At 46.9% G+C, this 17839-nt stretch overlaps 1 protein-coding gene across 1 annotated transcript in view; it reads left to right on the forward strand.

Annotated features, from left to right (window-relative positions):
- The first annotated feature begins 1391 nt into the window (after positions 1-1391).
- Positions 1392-17839, forward strand: part of LOC122933171 (lysophospholipid acyltransferase 2-like) — an 89816-nt gene continuing 73368 nt past the window's right edge. Inside the window, exon 1 of the mRNA XM_044288005.1 lies at positions 1392-1518. Within this exon, the coding sequence (XP_044143940.1) occupies positions 1441-1518 (78 nt within the window). The 5' untranslated portion in view covers positions 1392-1440. The remainder of the gene's footprint in view (positions 1519-17839) is intronic.

Raw genomic sequence — 17839 nt, forward strand, 5'->3', positions numbered from 1 at the left:
TATCAAAACAGCGTCTAATATGCCTGTTAGGGGTTAAAAAAATCACATCTCCAGCCTGCCAGCGAGCGATCGCCGCTGGCAGGCTGGAGAGCCACTCGCTTACCTCCCGTTCCTGTGAACGCGCGCGTCTGCGTGCGCGCGTTCACAGGAAATCTCGGCTCACGCGAGATGACGCCTATTGGCGTTAGCGTAGCCTGGGAGAGCCGCCGCGATGACGCCTTTCGGCGTTAGCGTAGCGCTAAGTGGTTAAACCTACTGTTTCCTAGAGGAATTACAGAGTAAGGCCTCATGCACACGACCGTTTTTTTTTCCCGTTTACTGGCCGTTTTTTGCGTTCCGTATACGGTCCGTATACGGAACCATTCATTTCAATGGTTCCGCAAAAAAAACGGAATGTACTCCGTATGCATTCCGTTTCCGTATTTCCGTTTTTCCGTTCCGTTTTAACATAGAACATGTCCTATTATTGCCCGCAAATCACAGTCCGTGGCTCCATTCAAGTCAATGGATCCGCAAAAAAAACGGAACACATACGGAAATGCATCCGTATGTCTTCCGTTTCCGTTCCGTTTTTTCCTGAACCATCTATTGAAAATGTTATGGCCAACCCAATTTTATCTATGTAATTACTGTATACTGTATATGCCATACGGAAAAACGGAACGGAAAAACGGAACAGAAACGGAAACACAACGGAAACAAAAAACGGAACAGCGGATCCATGAAAAACGGACCGCAAAACACTGAAAAAGCCATACGGTCGTGTGCAATAGGCCTAATAGACAGTCTGGTTAGACTAATAGTCAGAGATACCAAAATTCTTCTAATGCCACAGCACAAAAGGCACTTCATAGTGCTGTGTCTGTCACAGAGCATGCCCTATATATTCATTATTTGATATAATTTGGCTGTTTTTACGCTATTGTGTTGAAGAAAACTACTAAAGTGTCTAGATACGCCGGAAAAATGGATCTTTCACACAATGAACCATAAGTGTCCTTCTTTCACTGTCCAGAAAGTTGGGAGGTATGATAAATCCATTTCTGTCTGCCATGGAGCTCCTGCCCCCTCCAGCTCACATTCTGGAAAAGTGTGAAGGGGGTCAGAAACAGCTGGGGGGGAAAATCACACATTTTGACACAAAACAGCAGTGGTGACAAAATGTGGCACTTTTCTGCTCCCAAAAACTGGCGTAGAAAGTTAGTGCATGAGCCCAGTTGACTTGAGTGGGTTTGTCTCCTGAGGGTCTCCATAACCCCAATGATCAGGTCTGAATTCTTCAGGCACCCTCCCTCCATTCACAGCGCAAGGTGCAGCCCTGGCGGCTTTTCGGGAGTGGTGTGTGGGCGGGTGTCCTAGTAGGTAAAGTGTCAGTGAAGTCAGTGAAGAACGGGTGTGGAGCAGCACATCACTCAGGAAGAGGCTGCGAGCGGAGAGAGTATGAGGGAAGCGGGGGACTCCGGAGGGTCGCCCTTACAGGCGGTGCGGCAAACGCTCAGGGGCCTCCCCACAGAACAGGTGTGTACGTGTGTCTGTCCGTGTGTGCGGCTGTCACTGTCGCCGGGACGTGGTAACCCTTGCATTGCCTGGACGCAGTTCTGCTCCTCCTGTGTGGGGAGCGTTCAATGCATGTAAAAAGTGATCTGTAACCGGTTAGACTGGGAATTATCAGCGGTTTTCTTCTCACTGGCTGTGACTACTGAATGAATGAGCCGCCGCATAGTGATTGCTAGCTGCGTATGCTGTGCCCGAGTTCTCGAAGTATGATGGGAGTGAGAGGCCGCGGGGTAATAAACAAGCCTGTGTGCTGTGCACGACTCTTATCATTGTACAGTCAGTGTAAACGTTAGAGGAGCACAGGGAGGTGCCGGGTGTAGGACGGGAAATGTCCGCGGTGCCGGCCGGTGACGTCACTGAGCGGGACTGCTGGCCCCTTGTACCTCAGCATCAGCCCCGGCTGTGGCCGCACTTAGTGCTAGCATTAGGGACTGCTGGCCCCTTGTACCTCAGCATCAGCCCCGGCTGTGGCCGCACTTAGTGCTAGCATTAGGGACTGCTGGCCCCTTGTACCTCAGCATCAGCCCCGGCTGTGGCCGCTTAGTGCTAGCATTAGGGACTGCTGGCCCCTTGTACCTCAGCATCAGCCCGGGCTGTGGCCGCACTTAGTGCTAGCATTAGGGACTGCTGGCCCCTTGTACCTCAGCATCAGCCCCGGCTGTGGCCGCACTTAGTGCTAGCATTAGGGACTGCTGGCCCCTTGTACCTCAGCATCAGCCCCGGCTGTGGCCGCTTAGTGCTAGCATTAGGGACTGCTGGCCCCTTGTACCTCAGCATCAGCCCGGCTGTGGCCGCTTAGTGCTAGCATTAGGGACTGCTGGCCCCTTGTACCTCAGCATCAGCCCGGGCTGTGGCCGCACTTAGTGCTAGCATTAGGGACTGCTGGCCCCTTGTACCTCAGCATCAGCCCCGGCTGTGGCCGCACTTAGTGCTAGCATTAGGGACTGATACAAAGTTTCTCCTCCACAGAGAAGTGGCAGCTGACAACACCCAGTACCGCCGTGTTCCCCATAGGCGTGCCATGGTTATCAGTGACAGGACAGAAACCCAGCAGCTCTGGTATTCCTCAGTTTGGAATGTACTATTGTCTGAGGGCCCTTTCACGCTGGAAGATGTTCTGCTGGTGACAATGGTGACAAGCAGGGCAGGACTATACATGTGTTGCAAGTCTACAGTGTTAGGGCTCACGCACACGACCATTGGCTATTTTGTGGTCCGCCATCTGCCTCTCTAGATCTGCACTTGTCACCAGTTTCTAAGGCTACTTTCACACTAGCGTTCGGGCGGATCCGTTCTGAACGGATCCGCTCATAATAATGCAGACGGAGGCTCCGTTCAGAACGGATCCGTCTGCATTATATTAGCAAAAAAAAGCTAAGTGTGAAAATAGCCTGGGACGGATCCGTCCAGACTTTCAATGTAAAGTCAATGGGGGACGGATCCGCTTGAAGATTGAGCCACATTGTGGCATCTTCAAACGGATCCGTCCCCATTGACTTAGGCTACTTTCACACTAGCGTTCGGGTTTCCGTTCGTGAGCTCCGTTTGAAGGAGCTCACGAGCGGACCCGAACGCAGCCGTCCAGCCCTGATGCAGTCTGAATGGAGGCGGATCCGCTCAGACTGCATCAGTCTGGCGGCGTTCAGCCTCCGCTCCGCTCGCCTCCGCACGGACAGGCGGACAGCTGAACGCTGCTTGCAGCGTTCGGGTGTCCGCCTGGCCGTTCGGAGGCGTGCGGATCCGTCCAGACTTTCAATGTAAGTCAATGGGGACGGATCCGTTTGAAGATGCCACAATGTGGCTCAATCTTCAAGCGGATCCGTCCCCCATTGACTTTACATTGAAAGTCTGGACGGATCCGTCCCAGGCTATTTTCACACTTAGCTTTTTTTTGCTAATATAATGCAGACGGATCCGTTCTGAACGGAGCCTCCGTCTGCATTATTATGAGCGGATCCGTTCAGAACGGATCCGCCCGAACGCTAGTGTGAAAGTAGCCTGGGACGGATCCGCACGCCTCCGAACGGCCAGGCGGACACCCGAACGCTGCAAGCAGCGTTCAGCTGTCCGCCTGTCCGTGCGGAGGCGAGCGGAGCGGAGGCTGAACGCCGCCAGACTGATGCAGTCTGAGCGGATCCGCCTCCATTCAGACTGCATCAGGGCTGGACGGCTGCGTTCGGGTCCGCTCGTGAGCTCCTTCAAACGGAGCTCACGAACGGAAACCCGAACGCTAGTGTGAAAGTAGCCTTATGCTGTTGCTTCTCGATATGTGCCCCCAATTCCGAGAAATAAGTGTTTTTATGTTATGTAAATAAGGCCTCTTGGTGCAACAAGGGTGTTGTCATTGCACAAGAGGCTCCACTCAGTTTTCTCTGCCAGCCACGGCCCTGAAGTTTTGCGGCAGCGCATTTGGTCTCTTTTTAAGCTCTTAGGCAGCGTTGCCAACTGTCAAGAAATTTACGGGCAGCCTAAAAAAAATCTATTTTCCTGTGTCCGCAAAAAATAATTCTCATCATTTTCTAGCTCACAGTAAATGAGGGTAATGAGTTCCTATCAGTATGGACAAGATATTTCTGGGAACGTTCTGTCAAAGAAAGATGTTTCGTCCACGCATGGTCTTACTTTGAACAAAACATCTGTTGTCCGACTATGAGATGAAAATTGGAAACACGGCCTACTTGTTTTCAGATGATGATCTGCCATCGGTCGCCTAAATCCGTTATTTGTTGTTTAATTTAACCCGAAGAACGATGGTTCTGGTTGAAATCGTCTCAGCTTTAGACCAGTATGAGGACCTTCAGTTGCCGTACGTGAGACCATTATTTTCTATCAGAAAGCTGGCAATAAGTGCAGTCTGTGCCTAATGATGGGCTGAAGGGGAGACTGCTGTGAATATAAATTCTTTGTCGCCTCCCTACCTTATTGTGGGGTTGATCTACCTGTAAAGGAAGCAATTACAAACCTGTTAAGAGGGAGTTGGCGATTGTGCTAATCTGCGTTAGTGTATAGGTTCACCTGAGATGACACAAGGTACAGTATGACAGTGCTGTCATTTCATCAGAGCCGGTCGTAAAGCTATAGGAACGTCCAAGCAGAATAGCTTCCATGTGGCGAGCCTCTTTCCATCCCATCAGATGATATTTTAGTATTTTTTCGTTACTGATCAGACCTTGGAGAGCCTCATTCATCTCCATTGTTTGCACCAACAGTCGCTGTGAAGCTGGTCACTCCTGGATACATTGTTTATTGATATCTCCAGGTTGGTCACACCTAATTCATGTGACTTTATGTCATTCACAACACATATAGGATAGTCGTCAGGAGTGTAACAAAAACTAATCACATATCAAAAATCTCCCTTAAAGGGGTTGTCCAGGATCAATTATTTTTTTTACAAAACAGTTTGCTCACTATTAATAGCTGTTTCAAGGTCCCCCCAGATGTTTTTCAGTATTTATTTACATCAGCACTGCTCCGACAGTCCCCCACTGGATTGTTGACATCTATGTTTATGTGTGCAGTAACTTCCTGCCGCACTGCCTTCTGGGTCCCAGCGCAGAGCAGCATCGTGTGGTTTCTGGTGTCTGTCTGCTCCTCTGTGCATCCGCCCCCCCTGATTCATATGCCACCTCCTGCCTCACATATTCATCCCCCTTAGTTACGCCCCTAAACTCTGCCTCCTTAACTGATAATAAAGCGCCCTGCCCGGTGACGTCACTGGACCAGCGCAGTTTGTTGCCGCCGAGCTACTGCCCATCCATGCGCTGTGAATAATTAGTTTGGCTGACGGTGACATCACCGGGCTCCTTGCGAAGCGGAAGAAGAGGCTTCGCTCTGCAGAAAGGGACCCGGTACGTCACTGACTCTTAGAACAACGGCCCTTCCGGTTGAGATTTTGTGAATTCAAAAAGGGGCATCAGAAATGTCAGTTAAAGGTAGGACAGGCATGAATGTAATATTTAGGGGACTGTTATACACATACAACAATGTCCCCAATCCCGGACAACCCCTTTAATTAAAACATACCTTTTATTAAATATACACTAAAATATGAAAACCCCTGAAGAAAGTGTTATTTTAAGGCTACATGCACACGACCTTATGTTTTTTGCGGTCCTCAAATTGCTGATCTGCAAAAAAAACGGATGACATCCATATGCATTCCATTTTTTTTTGCGGATCCATTGTAACAATGCCTAAAACGGACAAGAATGGAACATGTTCTATTTTTTTTGTGAGGCTACGGAACGGACATACAGATTTTTTGCGGACCCATTGAAATGAATGGGTCTGCATCCTATCCGCAAAAAAACGGAACGGACACGGAAACAAACAACGTTCGTGTGCATGTAACCTAAGTGTTAAGCAGTCATATAATACACCATCTGTACAGGGTCCGGGTTATGGGCAAGCTTAGCCGCTCCCAGGCCAGTTGATACAAGTTGTGACGTCACTGGGCCTGCGGTAAACAGTGAGAAGGCCGCTGCGCTCCTGGAGCACTACTGCCTTCTCAAACAGCTGATCGGCGGGTGTCGGACCCCCGCCGATCAGATGCTGATGATCTATCATAAATGGTGGATATAAGTAGTTACTAAAACCGTCACGTCAGGAGAGGTTACAGGCTTTCTTTAAGGGTCCATTCACACGTCCGTTGTTTGTTTCCTGATCTGTTCCGTTTTTTGCTGAACAGATCTGGACCAGATCTGGACCCATTCATTTTCAATGGGTCCTGAAAAAAAACAGACAGCACAATGTCAGATTTTTTTTCAGGACCCATTGAAAATGAATGGGTCCAGATCTGGTCCAGATCTGTTCAGCAAAAAACGGAACTGATCAGGAAAGAAACAACGGACGTGTGAATGGACCCTAAATGGTATTCCCGTGTCAGACATTGGTGGTATGTCACTGGGATATGCCACCAATGTCAGATAGGAGTAGGTTCCAGAGATGAGAACAACACCGCCCTATCTCCATAATAGGCCCCCAAATTGAAGGAGAGTGCAGGCACAGCCACCCTCCATTCACCGTTATGGGAGTTCAGAAAATAGTCGATCGCTCACTCTGCATTTTCCAGCAGTCTCATAGTGGTAAATGCAGAAGTGGCCATACATGCACGGTGCACTCTTCATTCACTGCTATGGGACTTCCGAAAATAGCCAGTTGCGCCCATGGCAATGCATAGGACTCCCAAAGAACCTGTATATGTGCAGTGTGCCCTACTTCACCGCGTTCAGGAGAGCCGGTATGGTGACACGTCTCTACGGTTCCATATTATGTGTTCCACTGTCCGGTGCTTCAGTAGAGCACCAAATTGTCATGTACAAGCAATGACCCAGATTTACTAATGTGTCTGCAACAAAAATCTGCCTAAAAGTTGCGCAATTTGGGGCATCACACTACCGGTCCACAGGGCATCTGGGACAGTACCCTCGGTACTGGAACAGGGCGCCATTGAAGAGTAAATTGGCTTTTTTTTTTTTTTTTAAGCTAATCACTTTCAGGGCCTTTTTTTACTTTGGGGAACAACTCCTCTAAACACAATGAATAAAAGATATTTGACTAATGTCTAGAAGAATTGCACATTTCCTCACACAGTAACCTGCAAAAATAGGGGAATACTGTACACTAGGCCTTGAGAGGTGGCCTCCACTAGAATGTATACACAGGCCAGATGCCGACCAGATGTTTGGGATAGGAGAAACTGAATAGTAGGAATATTTTCTGTATCTATTTTTACAGGTTTCTACCAGTTTGGAGAAATGTTGATTCTTGGGCCTTAACTTTAACTTAGTGTTGTATAATATATTTCATGGTCTGGAGCTTATCACACACAAAGATGGAAAATTGCTGGCTTATCGGGAAACACAGTATCACTAAATTGTAATGCAAAGGTCATTCACTACGAGGAAAGTAGAACTGAACCTGGGGCTCAGAAATGCATCATAGGCGGTTAGTGAAAGTGTGCACTAAACTAATCACTAAACTGATATGATCTACATAGACTATATCACACGACACAAACAAATAGTACTGCTATAATACACACATACAGATATAATACATACATGTACACATTGCACAAACATATATACACAATACACGCATATATGTAAATACACATTAAACATATATATATATATATATATACACACACATGCTTACACATCATACACATATATGCACTTTAGGCTACTTTCACACTAGCGTTCATAGGTCCGTTCGTGAGCTCCGTTTGAAGGAGCTCACGAGCGGACCCGAACGCCTCCGTCCAGCCCTGATGCAGTCTGAATGGAGCGGATCCGCTCAGACTGCATCAGTCTGGCGGCGTTCAGCCTCCGCTCCGCTCGCCTCCGCACGGACAGGCTGGACAGCTGAACGCTGCTTGCAGCGTTCAGCTGTCTGCCTGGCCGTGCGGAGGCGAGCGGATCCGTTCAGACTTACAATGTAAGTCAATGGGAACGGATCCGCTTGAAGATGTCACCATATGGCTCAATCTTCAAGCGGATCCGTCCCCCATTGACTTTACATTGAAAGTCTGAACGGATCCGCTCAGGCTGCTTTTACACTTAGAATTTTTTCTAAGTTATTAATGCAGACGGATCCGTACTGAACGGAGCCTCCGTCTGCATTAATATGATCGGATCCGTTCAGAACGGATCCGATCGAACACTAGTGTGAAAGTAGCCTTACATAAATACATACACATTACACACACGTGTTAAATAGATGACTTACACTCATGTTATCCACATGTATACTTGCCTGTCCTGTGGGATCACTGTCAACTCTCAGGAGAGCAGAGGAACCATAGTGAGCAAACTGCATTGCTTCTGCACCCTCATGTCCATTCCAACAAAATTGCCACCAGGATCTGTTACCACAGCAGGTAAGCTCCAGCCCATGATTGCTCTAGAGCAGTAGCGGATCCAGAGCCTGGTCTCGGGAGGGGCACTTCCAGATTATTTTCTGTCCGCCGCCACAAAACAATGGTGCTTATAGAACAGACTACACAGTGTAGAGGTATACTGTATATTGTGGGGCACAGTGTAGAGGTATACTGTATATTGTGTGGCACAGTGTATGCTATATGTGTATAACAAACATTTCACATGAAAACTTACAATTACTTGGCTTGGCCCTTGGGGATCTCGGACACCACTTCAACAGCTGGGGGGCTCGGTGGAGCTGATGTGTTTTATCCTAATGAGAAAGATTTCACAAGAAGGATTTGGAGAAGGTATAGCAGAGCAGGGAGAGGCTGGTGCTTCTACTAGGGGGCTCATACCACGGGGGAGTAATAAAGCCCACCATAATGCCCCCCCAGTAGAAATAATTCTCCTTGTAATGTGACAGTGCAAAAAATACCCCCTTGTAATGCCCCCAGTTGAGCTAATGTCCCCATAATGTGCCAGTGTAAAATATCCCTATATAGTGCCCCCAGTAAATGCCCCCATAGTGCTCCTCTCCCCCTTCCTCCTAGTTTAAATAATAATTTGCAAGTTTAAAATACCCCTTCTTAGTGCCCTCCGTAGATGACCCCATAGTACTCCTCTCCCCCCTTCCCCATAGTACCCACCATAATATGTCCCAGTATAAAATGCTACTGTACAGAGCCCCCCATATAAAATACCCCTTCTTTGTGGCCTCAGTAGATGCCCATATAGTGCCCACCAATAATGTGCCAGTAATAAGTGCCCCAATCATGTGCCAGTAATAAGTGCCCCCAATCATGTGCCAGTAATAAGTGCCCTCATCATGTGCCAGTAATAAGTGCCCCAATCATGTGCCAGTAATAAGTGCCCCAATCATGTGCCAGTAATAAGTGCCCCCAATCATGTCCAAGTAATAAGTGCCCCCAATCATGTGCCAGTAATAAGTTCCCCCCTATCATGTGCCAGTAAAATGTGCCCCCATCATGTGCCAGTAAAATATGCCCTCCCCCAATGTGCCAGTAACAAGAGCCCCCCCAATGTGTCGGTAACAAGAGCCCCCCCAATGTGCCAGTAACAAGAGCCCCCCCAATGTGCCAGTAACAAGCGCCCCCCCCCTAATGTGCCAGTAACCGCCCCACCAATGTGCCAGTAACCACCCCACCAATGTGCCAGTAACAAGAGCCCCCCTAATGTGCCAGTAACAAGAGCCCCCCTAATGTGCCAGTAACAAGAGCCCCCCCAACGTGCCAGTAACAAGAGCCCCCCCCCAATGTGCCAGTAACAAGAGGCCTCCCAATGGGCCAGTAACAAGAGCCCCCCCAATTAGCCAGTAACAAGAGCCCCCCCAATTAGCCAGTAACAAGAACCCCCCCAATTAGCCAGTAACAAGAACCCCCCCAATTAGCCAGTAACAAGAGCCCCCCCCCCCAATTAGCCAGTAACAAGAGCACCCCCAATTAGCCAGTAACAAGAGCCCCCCCCCCCAATTATCCAGTAACAAGAGCCCCCCCCAATGTGCCAGTAACAAGAGCCCCCCCAATGTGCCAGTAACAAGAGCCCCCCAATGAGCCAGTAACAACAGCCTCCCTAATGTGCCAGTACCAAGAGCCCCCCCCCCCCCAATGTGCCAGTAAAACTATTGTACATATATAAAAAAAAAAACACTTAGGCTGGGTTCAGACCTGAGCGTCCTGACCTGAGCGCTGTGTATGCTCGATTCTCCGGCGTCTCACATACGCGGCTCCGGTAGTATGCAAACGCCCATTGTTACGCGTTCCCGGAAGTCTATGTACAGGAACGCGTGACAAGATGCCCCAAAGAAGCTCCTGAACTTCTTGGGGCGTTGGGCGTTTTACAAGCGCGATCGTACGCGCTGTAAAACGTCCAGGTGAGAACCATGCCGATAGGGAAGCATTGGTTTCTCCTTGTTGAGCGTTTTACAGCACGTAGGAACGCGCTGTAAAACGCTCAGGTCTGAACCCAGCCTTATACTTACCTCCATGTCAGCGATGCGATGCAGGTGTATTGCACTGCAGCGATGCAAATACAGATGTATTGCACTGCATTGAAACAGGTATCAGACCCTGAAATGTTGAAGTCCCATAGCGGGACAAAAATAAATCCTGATGGTGTTCTCCGGATCTGGGATAAGCAGATAGTGTGGCGTGTCCACTGGACCCAATTGGCCATAATGGGATCCTGCCACCCCCAAGCATAAATTCTGGAGTCGAATGAAAACAAAAAATCGCTGCATGAAACGCTTTTTTGTTTGGTCGAATCCCAATATAGTCAATGGCGTCCGGTGGACATGTGGAACTATCATTCTGTACTGGATCCGGAGAGCACGATCACACCGTAAGGCTCCATTCACACGTCCGCAAATGGGTCCGCATCCGTTCTGCAATTTTGTGGAACGGGTGCGAACCCATTCATTTTCTTTGGGGACCGAATGGATGCGGACAGCACACAGTGTGCTGTTCGCATTTGCGGAGCGCGGCCCCGATCTTCGGGTCCGCAGCTCTGCAAAAGATAGAACATGTCCTATTCTTGTCCGCAGCTTGCGGACAAGAATAGGCATTTCTATAGGGGTGCCGGGCGGGTGTGTTGCGGATCCGCAATTTGCGGGTCCGCAACACACCACGGAGGTGTGAAGGGAGCCTAAGGGCTCGTTCACACAAAGTTTTTTGTGTTCCGTATACGGGCCGCTTTTGCGTTCCGTATATGGTCCGTATACTGAACCATTAATTTCAATGGTTCCGCAAAAATAAACAGAATGTACTCCGTATGCATTCCGTTTCCGTATTTCCGTTTTTCCATTCCATTGAGGCCTAGTTCACACAAACGTATGGCTTTTATAGTTTTTTGCGGTCCGTTTTTCACGGATCCGTTGTTCCGTTTTTGAGTTCTGTTGTGTTTCCGTTCTGTTTTTCCGTATGCCATGTACAGTATACAGTAATTACATAGAAAAAATTGGGCTGGACATAACATTTTCAATAGATGGTTCCGAAAAAACGGAACGGATACGGAAGACATACGGATACATTTCCGTATGTGTTCCGTTTTTTTGGCTGACCCATTGACTTGAATGGAGCCACGGAACGTGATTTGCGGCCAAATATAGGACATGTTCTATCTTTCAACAGAACGGAAATACGGAAACGGAATGCATACGGAGTAAATTCAGTTTTTTTTGCGGAACCATTGAAATGAATGGTTCTGTATATGGACCGTATACGGAACACCAAAAAACAGCCCGTACAGTCGCAAAAAAAACGTTCGTGTGAACTCGGCCTGAAAGATAGAACATGTCCTATTATTGCCCGCAAATCACGTTCCATGGCTCCATTCAAGTAAATGGGTCCGAAAAAAATGAAACACATATACGGAATGTACTCCGTATGTCTTCCGTATCCATTCCGTTTTTGCGGAATCATCTATTAAAAATTTTATGCCCAGCTCAATTTTTTCTATGTAATTATTGTATACTGTATATGCCATATGGAAAAATGGAATGGAACCGGAAACACTACTGAAAAAAAAATGGAAAAACTGATCCGGGAAAAATGGCCCGCAAGACACTGAAAAAGACATACGGTCGTGTGAACGAGCCCTAAGGCCTCTGGCACCCGAACGTATTTTTATTCGGTTTCTGTTCCGTATACGGAACCATTCAATTTATTGGGTCCGCAAAAAAACTGAAGGTATTCAGTGTGCATTCCATTTCCGTATGTCCATATTTTCGTTACGCAAAAAAATTTAACATGTCCTATTATTGTCCGCATCACAGACAAGGACAGGACTGTTCTTTTAGGAGCCAGCAGTTATGTCCTGCAAAATACGGAATGCACACGGATGTCATCCGTATTTTTTGCGGATCAGTTTTGTGCAAACCGCAAAATACATACGGTTGTGTGCAAGAGGCCTTAGTCAGCCTAAAATGGTATCATACTTTTTTCACTTTTGTGACTTTTTTTTAACATAACTTTCTTTTTCGTCCAGCTTGGGCACTCTAATATTGTAATATCTGTACATTATTGCATGTGGATATAACGTTTTATTGTGACTAGAACACAGCAATTAAGAGTTAATGGCTTCAATGCAACAAAGGGGCCTATGTTGTTGGTCATTTTAAGCAATACAGCCTGATAAGGGCTATGCTGGATTGTATTCTCTGCATTCAAGTTTATTATTTCAAGATGTTGGATTGCAGCGTCAGCCTCTTAAAATAATGAAATACATATGCTGTGTACAGTGATATCATGATTTGCTACATAACACATGGATTTTAAAGAAGAATCATATGTAGGGGACACTTACATCAGAGGTATTTTTTAACGCAATATTCATAGAAACGCCTTTAAAAAAAAAATTGGGGCCGCATTTCTTTTTCGTTTCAGCAGTACTATGCGATTGGTAATTAAATAAAACGCATTATTCATCTGTAGTAACACAAATTCTTGTCTACAAAACGGACAAGAATAGGACAGGTTATATTTTTTTAGCGGACCATGGAACGGAGCAACGGATGCGGACGGCACACGGAGTGTTGTCCGCATCTTTTGCGGCCCAATTTAAGTGAATGAGTCCGCACCCGAGCCGCAAAAACTGCAGCTCGGGTGCGGACCAAAACAACGGTCATGTGCATGAGGCCTAAGACCAGCGTTTTAGATGCTAGTCTTGATGAGGCCCAGCACTGGCAATGGATCCGTCTCAGTTATGTAGAGGCGCAAGCTTCTGCATAACTTTGGCTCATCCACCGCCGCTTCTAAATGTAGGACAGTTTCCTTGCTGTCTTACATTTAGACCATTTTCTATGCCTAAACCAGGTGTAGAAAGTGGTAAATAAAACGGCCTTCTGGCCCGTCCCCTTCCCAAGCCATGCCCGCTTTTTTAGAACTGGCGTGAGCGAAGGAAAAGTCACAGATGCAAAGGACCTTTGCGCCACAATCTGCGCCAGAAATAAGCCTAATATAGACATATTTTGGTTTAATAAATGACCCCTTTATCTGCAAGGTAATGCTCATTATAAGGCCTCATGCACACGACCGTTGTGTGTTTTGCGGTCCGTAAACTGCGGATCTGCAAAACACGGATAGTGTCCGTGTGCGTTCCGCAATTTTTGCGGTACGGCACAGACAGCCTTTAATATAACTGCCTATTCTTGTCCGCAAAGCGCGGACAAGAATAGGACATGTTATATATATTTTTTGCGGACCACGGAACAGAGCAACAGATGCGGACAGCACATGGAGTGCTGTCCGCATCTTTTGTGGCCCCATTAAAGTGAATGGGTCTGCATCCAAGCCGCCAAAACTGTGGTTCGGATGTGGACCAAAACAACAGCCGTGTGCATGAGCCCTTATAGCAGGTTTAAAATTTGGATAATAGTGTGACAGCTGTATTGTTCTTTTGATAGGAGTAGATAAAGACATTGCATTGATTAGTGTAATGTGTGATGTTCTAATTGAATCACTACAGGGGATTTCTCTGGTTGCTGTGACGGCCTGACTGAGGAAGTTACAGGGGTTATTCAGTCCCCCCATATGCCGTGCCACCCACACTGAATATACCTACCTGAGTCCCTGCTCCCTGCGCTGCTCCTGGTCCCTGCACCGCCGCTGCTGCTTCTTCCCGTGCATGGATGAAAACATCTTGTGTGGGGGGGCAGCCAATGGCAGGCAGGGACAGGGAAGAGCCTCCCTAGCATCACCTGCTATCTGCCGACCAGGAGCGGCACAGGGAGCGGAGACCCAGGTAAGTAGATTCAGTGTGGGGGTCCCGGCATATAGGGGGGCTTTTTATAGGATTGGAGGGGTTTTCTGCTGTTTTCTTACTGGTGATCTATCCTTTGGATAGGTCATCAGCATCTCATCCGCTAGTTGAGAAGGCAGCGGCACTCGCAGCTGCGCTGAAGTCTTCTCACTGCTTCCCGCAGGCCAGTGACATCACAATTATGTCATGAGGCCTGGGCGCAGCTCTGCCCCATTCACCGGGGACCCCTGCCAATCTGATGCTGATGACTTAACCAGAGGATTAGATCATCAGTAAGAAAAAGACGGAGAACCCCTTTAAGCAAGACTGTCAGAAGTGCTAAAAGTCTAAACAAATAGGAAGTTAAAGAGCCAGGACAGGAAGCAGAAGAGATGGCCTATTTTATGGAAACAGCAGGGTGGACTGAGATCCCTCCACAGTAGTGAATGTTAGCTATGGAAAGAGAGTAGCTCACAATGCTACTGGATCTGGTTGTCACCTGCAGTATACAGGGCTGAGCAATATTCCATAAATATTCAAGTCACTTCTTAGAAAATAACAGGCACAGAAACTACGTCTAACAAAAATGTGGTGGTGTTCTTCAGTACTATTGGGAAAATGCATCTTGAATCCAACCTGCAGAAAAAACATGGTTTTCACAGTACCTACCCCTCCGTCATGTTCCGATTCTTCACTGGTCCTCTGGATCTAAAGTGATTTTTTTTAACCTATCCAAATTATCACAAATAAAGCATCTGTGCCCCCAGATACCTTTTTAAGCTATGATATAACTCATTGAGATATGTCATTGTAGGCCAGACTGCCAGATGGTGCGCTTCATTTATGAACTGGCTTAGTCGCCCATAGCAACCAGTCAGATTCCACCTTTCATTTTCCAAAGGAGCTGTCAAAAATGAAAGGTGGAACCTGATTGGTTGCAATGGGCAACTAGTTCTACTTTACACCGGTTTGATAAATCACCCCCTTTGTTTGTAATGTATGGGCTGCGCTTAGGCAAAATTCTTATCTGGCAAGACTTTAGTGAGTTAATTCGGTATTGCTATCTGCATATTTAAAAAAAAATTGAATTAGGAATCTGAAGTCGGGTTTTGTACCAAGGTACCAGCCAGTAACAAACACGACTTTAAAAACATTTTAAAATAGGAATCCAAAGACACAGATAGGAATACTGAATAAGTTCACAGAAGTTTTACCAGACTGCGGCCAATTAGAATTCCGCCTACGCTCAGTCAATTCATTTTAATGCTGGACGGAGACAGCATTAAAATCAAAGTTTTTCTGAATGAATCGGCTTTGGACCTATGAGCCGAGACTACTTGTCAGTGCAGGGGGAATCAACGACCCTTCTCCAGAAATCTAGTAACTATAACCTGTAACATTATTACACTCCAGAAATACATCCAGGAACTCTTTTAGCGCGTTCGCCCTCACCACCTCCTTTGGCAGATTATGGACCGTGTAAATGAAGCACTACATTATGAAGGAGATTATCGTTTTAATAGCCGACAGTTGGTTTTCTGTCAAAGGCTCTAGTTTAAAAACAAAAAGTGGTGCAGGTTAGAGATAGATTCCCCACACAGGTGCTATATCCAAACATCATTGGTCACCAGCTACGCACTTTTGTGTCTGCTCAGTCTCTGAATCAAAAGACAATTATAACTGTATCAAAGGGGCATATCACTAAGATATGTCCCCATTGTCTGATAGGTGCGGGTCCACCGAGAACAGAGCCTTGAAAGTGGTGGAGGGCGCACTGTTCATGCACAGCTGCCCTCCAGGTGAGGTTACAGGTCTTCATTGAAAGCTGTGTACCATGTCATGTCAACAGATTGGAAAAAACTATGTAGTCTGATCCTGCAGTCATACTTCCCCTACAGTTTAATGTACATCTGCTAGATTCCTGGAGAAACAATTAAATTGTATGTTCAATTTTATCCCTCACCATTAGGTTCCATTAACGCGTCCGCAATTTTCCTTACGGTCAGTTTTTTTGCGGATCCGCGTTTCCGTAAAAACCTTCAGTTTTTTACAAAAGTGCATCCACATCCATTCCGTGTTTCCACAGAAATAAAAAAAGGAGGACTACATGCTGCTAGAGTTATGCGGATGATAAGCGGATGATATTTGGTGTCTTTCCGCATGTCATCCGCTTTTTTGCGGACCCATTGAGTACAATGGGGCCACGGACAGCAATTTGTGGCCAAAAGTAGGACATGCTTCATTTTTTTTGCGGAACTGCTTCAAAGCAAATACTCCCCCATTGAAATGAATGGATCCGCACCTGTTCCGCAAAATTGCGGAACAGATGCGGAAGGAAAATTGCGGACGTGTGAATGGAGCCTAAGGGACAATGTTGGTGGTGCCCCCTCCCCTACAATGTTAAATCGCTATGTCATTCCACCAGATATGTAAAACCAGCTTTAGGGCTCATGTACACGAATGTGTCATGCCGTGCATTGGGGACCGCAATATGTGTGGCCAGTGCTGACAGATGTAGACCCATTCAACTTTAATGGGTCTGCGATCCATCTGCACCGCAAAAAATATATAAAGCATGTTTGTAAACCGCAATACGGGCACGGCTGGCACACGTTCATGTGCATGAGCCCTTAGGCCTCTTTCACACGGGCGTCAGTTTTTTGGCCCGGATAAGAGGCGGGTGCGTTGTGTCTCCTTTGCTGAACAGGACCTGGGGTGAGCATTAAATACAGGTAAAGGACCTTTGATGACGTCACTCCGGTCATCACATGGTCTTTTACCATGGTAAATCACCATGGTAAAAGATCATGTGACGTACCATGTGATGATCGGAGTGACGTCATCAAAGGTCCTTTACCTGTATTTAATGCTCACCCCAGGTCCTGTTCAGCAAAAGGAGACACAAGGAGATGCCGGGCTTCGCGATCAAGTGGACTAAGGTGAGTTAAATTATTTTTTAATTTTTTTTAACCCCTCCAGCGCTGTTTTACTATGCATTCTGTATTCAGAATGCTATTATTTTCCCTTATAACCATGTTATAAGGGAAAATAATAATGATCGGGTCTCCATCCTGATCGTCTCCTAGCAACCGTGCGTGTAAATCGCACCGCATCCGCACTTGCTTGCGGATGCTATGCGATTTTCACGCTTCCCATTAACTTCTATGGGGCCTGCGTCGCGTGAAAATCGGACAATATAGAGCATGCTGCGATTTTCACTCAACGCACAAGTGATGCGTGAAAATCACCACTCATGTGCACAGCCCCATAGAAATGAATGGGTCAGGATTCAGTGCGGGTGCTCGCCCGTGTGAAAGAGGCCTTAGACTGAAGAATTTCCTTTGTGAAAATGTTGTTCCTGGTTCAACAAGTAAAAATGGGAGAACAATAAAAATATTGTCACCGTGTTGACAGGTATACTATTGGCAGTATATTTGAATTGGCTCAGGGTCCTTTTACACTTGCCGATGATCTGGCTTATTATGGGGAACAAAAGCAGACGTTCCCAATAATTGCCTGCTCGTCAGTGGAGAGGAGGGCTGTATTTACCTGCAGCAAACACCTCCACTGTATGGGGATAAGCAATTGATCCAGGGATC

The sequence above is a fragment of the Bufo gargarizans genome, chromosome 3 (genome assembly GCF_014858855.1).
Source record: "Bufo gargarizans isolate SCDJY-AF-19 chromosome 3, ASM1485885v1, whole genome shotgun sequence".
Lineage (NCBI taxonomy): Eukaryota > Metazoa > Chordata > Amphibia > Anura > Bufonidae > Bufo > Bufo gargarizans.